Genomic DNA, 5156 nt, shown 5'->3' with positions numbered 1-5156 from the left:
CAGCGGAGGCCCTTGGAGTCGGATCTCGGGCGGAGGCCGCAGTATTGGGGCGGGCGGCGAGCGGGCGGCAGCGGGCCGACGTCTGGGCCGCGCGGCACAGGGACGGAAGGGGCGGCCGGTCGAGTCGGGGGTGGTTCCGAGGCGGCGGACCCGGGAGTCTCCGGCTCCTGAGGGGCGGCTCGGGCCCCTTTCTGGCCCGGGCTGGTCCGCGGGGCCGCGGGAGCAGGGCGGGCTGCGCGCCGGGTCCGGCCCTGCCCTGCGACCGCCGTCGGCGTTCTGGGGCCTCAGGGCGGCGCGCCCGCCCAAGGGCCGCGGGTCCGGCCGCCATGTGTACACCTTCAAGCGCCTGTAGTCTTTGAAGCGCTTTGACATCTCCGAAGGCTTTGTATTGCAAACTAAATCAAAGCGCCGAGTAGCCCCGGAAGCGCTTTGACGTCTCCGAAGTCGCGTTGTGCAAACTGAAGCGTCTGGTGATCGCGGAAACACGTTGTGGGCTTGGAAGCCGAACCGAAGCCGGCAGTAAACCTTGCAGTGGTCCGACTCCTCCGAAGCGCTTTGGCATCTCCGGAACCGAGAGAACTGTGATGGGCAGTGGAAAGAAGGGGGAAAGGTCGGTAAGGCTGTCTCCTGGCGCTGGCCGGCGGGCTTGCCCTGGCCCGGCGGGCCCGGGATGGCGGGCGTCGGAGGAGGGCAGCCGGGAGGGGCGGTGGGGGACTCCCGGCCTCCTCTTTCCCTCGCAGGTGCCCATGGCGTCGGAGCGGCGCAAGGTCAAGTACCACTGGAGCAGCCCTTCGGAAAGGCGTCCCCGCAAGCGCAGCTGCCTCCGGGAGGCCGGTGATGTGGCCCCCTCCAGACGGCCGGCTCCCAGCTCTGCGTCGCGTGCCGGCGGGGCCCGCAGCCCCAAGCGCCTGAAAGCCCAGAAGGGAGACGATGTGGCCTGCCCGCCCGAGGTGTCCTGGGACGCCACCCGCCGCCGAGACTCCTCCTCCTCCTCTGCCTCCTCCCGGTCCTCCGGCCCAGGTGTGGACGGGGCTGCCGCCAAAGGCTGCCTGATTCGGAGCACGCGGGCCTTCCTTCCGCCGGGGGGCTCCCCTCCGCGCCCTGCCAGCCCCTCTCTAGAGGAAATGGCTTCTCCAGAGGAGGAAACCTGTAGCCTTAAGGTAGGTCGGTGGCCGCGACGCCTCGACAGACGCCGGGGAGGCCCCTTCCACGTGGCTCGCGATGTTGGAGAGGGGGTTTGGGTGGAAGGAGACTAAAAAAGAGCATGTCCTTTAAGATTTCGGGGTTCTTCCCAGAGGTCTTCTTCGTGCAAACACAGACGAGCGAGCAAGCAAGCAGTTGTCCGGGGAGGTGGCCTGGAGAGGTGGCTTTCAAACTTGGCGGCACTTGGAACTACTTGGAAAGCTTTCAAACGCTGGGGCCTGCCTCCCACCCACCCTGATTTAATGGGGCGGGAGTGGTGATGTGGTCTGTGCTTCGAGGGTGGAGAAGCCCTGCAGTCGAAGGGATTGCGTGCTCCGGAGACACATATGTATGTAGTTTGGTTGTGTACATTTAGGGATTGTGCCCTTGTACGTTGGACCACTCTGCATCCGAACCAGGGGATAGGAATTTGGTTTTGCTATGGCTTTTCACTAAAGTTATGGCTTCCAGAATGTTGGAATTCTGGTTGGTGGGCAAGGGTTGTTTCGCAGGTTTCAACATTTAGTTCCCCGATGGGAACACACAGGTGGGTTTTTGAGTATTTGCAAGGGGACTAAGGAGTGCTTCATAGAGGAGGTTTACACCTGCTCATTCATTTTATATTAATGTGTGTTTTTTTGAAAGGGGTAATAAAATTTTCCCAGCTTGTGTGTGTGTGTGTGTGTGTGTGTGTAAAAGTTGAACATGAGTCTGTTGGAAATAGAAGCAAATACAGTTCAATCCCCATTAGAGTAGAAGCAGCACTAGCTGATACCACTCACCAGCCATACTGTGTAAGCTCCATCCACTACTTAATCAGGTTTTGAACAAATATTTATTGAGGGCCTAGTTTGTGTCAGACGGTGTTCTAGTTGCTTGGGATGCTCCTGTAACAGAAACAAAGATCACTGCCCTGTAAGAGATTGCATTTTAGGTTTTGGAGCTCAGGTTTATAAGGTGAGGAGGTCTGCATGTGGAAGAGTGGAGAAAGTCTTTATTTGGGGTGGGGGGAAGGTGGGCTGTCCCTAGAAAAGAGTTATTTTACAAAAGCAATAAAAACAAGGCCCCAAGAAAAGTTGGGTTTGTCTTTAAGTCTGTTCAGTGGTTTTTTATGTGGAGCCGAGCAATGAGGCTGTAGTATTTGGCTGTTTATCCCGGAGAGCTCTTGTGCTAAGTGCTCCAAGCCAGGTGTTTTCAGTGTGGACCTCGCAGAACTTTATATGGTCATGAGGATCTTTCACAGAATTTAATGGTGAATTTAAAAGCTTTGTCTTTGGCATAAGAATACTGAATATACGCCCTGGTCAGTTTGGCTCAGTGGCTATGGCGCCGGCCACTGAAGGGTCCCCGGTTTGATTCAGGTCAAGGGCATGTACTCGGTTGTAGGCTCCCGGCCCTGGTCAGGGGCTTGTGGGAGGCAACCAATCGATGTGTCTCTCTCACATTGGTGTTTCCACCTCTCTCTCTCTCTCTCTCTCTCTCTCTCTCTCTCTCTCTCTCTCTCTCTCTCCCTCTCCCTCCCCCCTCCCCCTCCTCCTCCTCCTCCTCCCTGCCTTCCAGTCTCTCTAAAAATCAATGGAAAAAATGTCCTCAGGTGAGGATAAAGGGAAAAAAAATGCTAAATATGATTCATTATAAATAAGGTGAGTATGGGGCTTTGTGCATACAATTTAATCTTGTCATTAATCCTTCTTGATGTAATTTCTGTGGATTTGGTACAACATAAAATAGTATCAATTGATTAGCCCTGACAGGTGTGGCTCAGTGGAAGAGCTGCACTCCAAAGGGTATTGTGTTCAGTTCCCAGTCAAGGGCAGGTACCTGGGTTGCAGGTTTGATTTCCAGCCCTGGTTGGGACGCTCATGCAGGAGGCAACCAGTTGATGTGTCTCTCTCACATCGATGTTTCTCTCTCTCTTTCCCTATCCCTCTTTCCCTCCTTCCCTTCCACTCTCTCTAAAAACATTGAAAATAATATCCTCAGGTGAGGATTAACCAAAGAAAATATATCTATATGTATCTCAATTGATTAAATTTAACTTCTGTGGCAATTACAGATAGAGTGAAGCCTGGTGTTAGGAGGGGCAGAAAATTAACTTTGCTTATTATTAGTCTTTGAGGTATGCTGCATCCCTGGTGGCCTCTAAACCAGGTGGATCTAATCCTAGTATGGACCCACCTTTCTCTCATTTAGCCCTAAGGGGCTTGTTTTGCCAAAATCAATTTAATGGTTAACCATGGAGCAATGAGTAGTCCGGGCCTGTCTAGAAGTCTTTGGGTTGTTTACCAGTGCCTTGCTTTCGATCAATAAGCATTTGCAGTTTTTGTGTGCCAAACACTCTGTTGGGTCTTGGAGCAGGAAATGGCTTCTGAGGAGCACACAGTCTGTTGGGAGGGTTGGAGAAGTCATGAGACTGTCTCATGATGTGGTATGGTGGAGCAAAGAGCCTAGAATGGAGGTTGGAGAGCTAGGTAGGGGGCAGGTTGCTGCAGGGGTTTATTAGCCAAGGGAATTTGGATTTTATTCTAAGCCATTAGAGTTTATACAGGACTCTATACAGAGGGAAGGCAGCTTTGCATTTTGAAAGATCACTCATGTTGAGTGAGGTTAGAATAGAGGATGTTGGTACAGTGAACTCTTGATTTTTCTGACCTTTGACTTAATGGGCTTCGGATTTAACGGACAAAAATGCTATAGCCAGTTTGGCTCAGTGGATAAAGTGTTCACCTGTGAACTGAAGGGTCCTGGGTTCGTTTCCAGCAAGGGCACATGCCCAGGTTGCCAGCTCGATCCCTAGAAGGGGGTGTGCAGGAGGCAGCTGATCAATAATTCTCTGGCATCATTGATGTTTGTACTCCCTTCCTCTCTGAAACCAATAAAAATATATTTAATTTAAAAAAAAGTCCAGTCTGTATGTGAAAATTAACAACCTGGTAATTTTAAAATGCATTTAACCAAGATTTGGTTATAATCATATGAATAAGTTATTTCTCTGTTATTCAGTTATTTTGAACAAATTTTAGCAAATAGGCCGTATGTTGGAAAAAACACTGTAGTAGTTGTGCTGACATAAATATTACATATTTACAACTGTAGTCTACATATATAAATCCAAGAGCAGTTGCTTGCAAGCAGTGTTTGGTGAATGATTAGCACATGATCACATTGCATTGCCCCGAGGTAATCGGTTCTGTTGTCTCTTGGGATGACTTTGTGCAGGAGTTTTAATTCATGTTGGTGATATTCTGACGTGCGCTAAACCACGCCTCAGTCGTGTGCATTTGTTCACTCGAGGTGACTGGTGAATGCACGCATCTATTAGACCTATTGAGTATAAATTTAAAATTATAGTAATGCATAGAGAAATCTTTTCTGTGAAATTTAACTTTTCATATATACTTAATTCTAATTACACAGACGTGTCTACATAAGTAAAAACTAATTTATCAATTTTTTAACATGCATTTGGAAAACTTTATTTTATAATAGAATTTCACTTTAACAGACACCCCCTTTGCTCGAATTAGTCCATTATATTGAGGTTTTACTGTATTATCAATCTTAATTGTCTGTCTCTAGCACTGCTATGGGCTCTCCCTAGAGTGAGTTTGTAAACAACATATACAGTATTTCACTCATCTTGATGAATTACAAAATGCCTCTCTTACCTTCCCCCTCAATCTGTACCTCTTACCCCTTTTCTCTGCAGACCAACTTGTTGGTCTAGTAAGTACAAGCTAAGGGGCACACAAGAAATGGCATGTTCTTATCTAGGTTCTTCCAAGGTCCCCTCCACACTCTTCTACCCACATATTACCTGCTCTTCTGTTTGCTCTGTAACCTTTGAGGGATACACACTTGGCTTTGTGTGTGGTTACCTCTACCCCCCTTTCCACGGCCTCAACACAGAGATCTCTGTGCCAGGTCATAGAATATCCAGGGGGAAGATTCTTTTTAAAATATATTTATTGATT

General features: G+C 49.4%; 1 protein-coding gene across 5 annotated transcripts in view; it reads left to right on the top strand.

The window, feature by feature from the left end:
* TATDN2 (TatD DNase domain containing 2) overlaps positions 1–5156 on the top strand; it is a 57015-nt gene continuing 51859 nt past the window's right edge. For 2 of the 5 annotated variants that reach the window (XR_002828005.1, XM_006083847.3), the window contains exons 1-2: positions 12–610; positions 741–1160. Coding sequence is in view for 2 of the 5 variants with exons in the window: in XM_006083847.3 (XP_006083909.1) it covers positions 747–1160 (414 nt within the window). In the remaining 3 variants the exon portion in view is untranslated. Of the gene's footprint in view, positions 611–740; positions 1161–5156 lie in introns of all 5 variants that reach the window. The other 3 variants (XR_002828006.1, XM_023749662.1, XR_329703.3) reach the window with 3 other exon arrangements.

This window comes from Myotis lucifugus, unplaced genomic scaffold (assembly GCF_000147115.1).
Source record: "Myotis lucifugus unplaced genomic scaffold, Myoluc2.0 scaffold_8, whole genome shotgun sequence".
Classification (NCBI taxonomy): Eukaryota; Metazoa; Chordata; class Mammalia; order Chiroptera; family Vespertilionidae; genus Myotis; species Myotis lucifugus.
The sequence above is the reverse complement of the archived record's forward strand: the minus strand, read 5'-3'. Positions and strand labels throughout refer to the sequence as shown.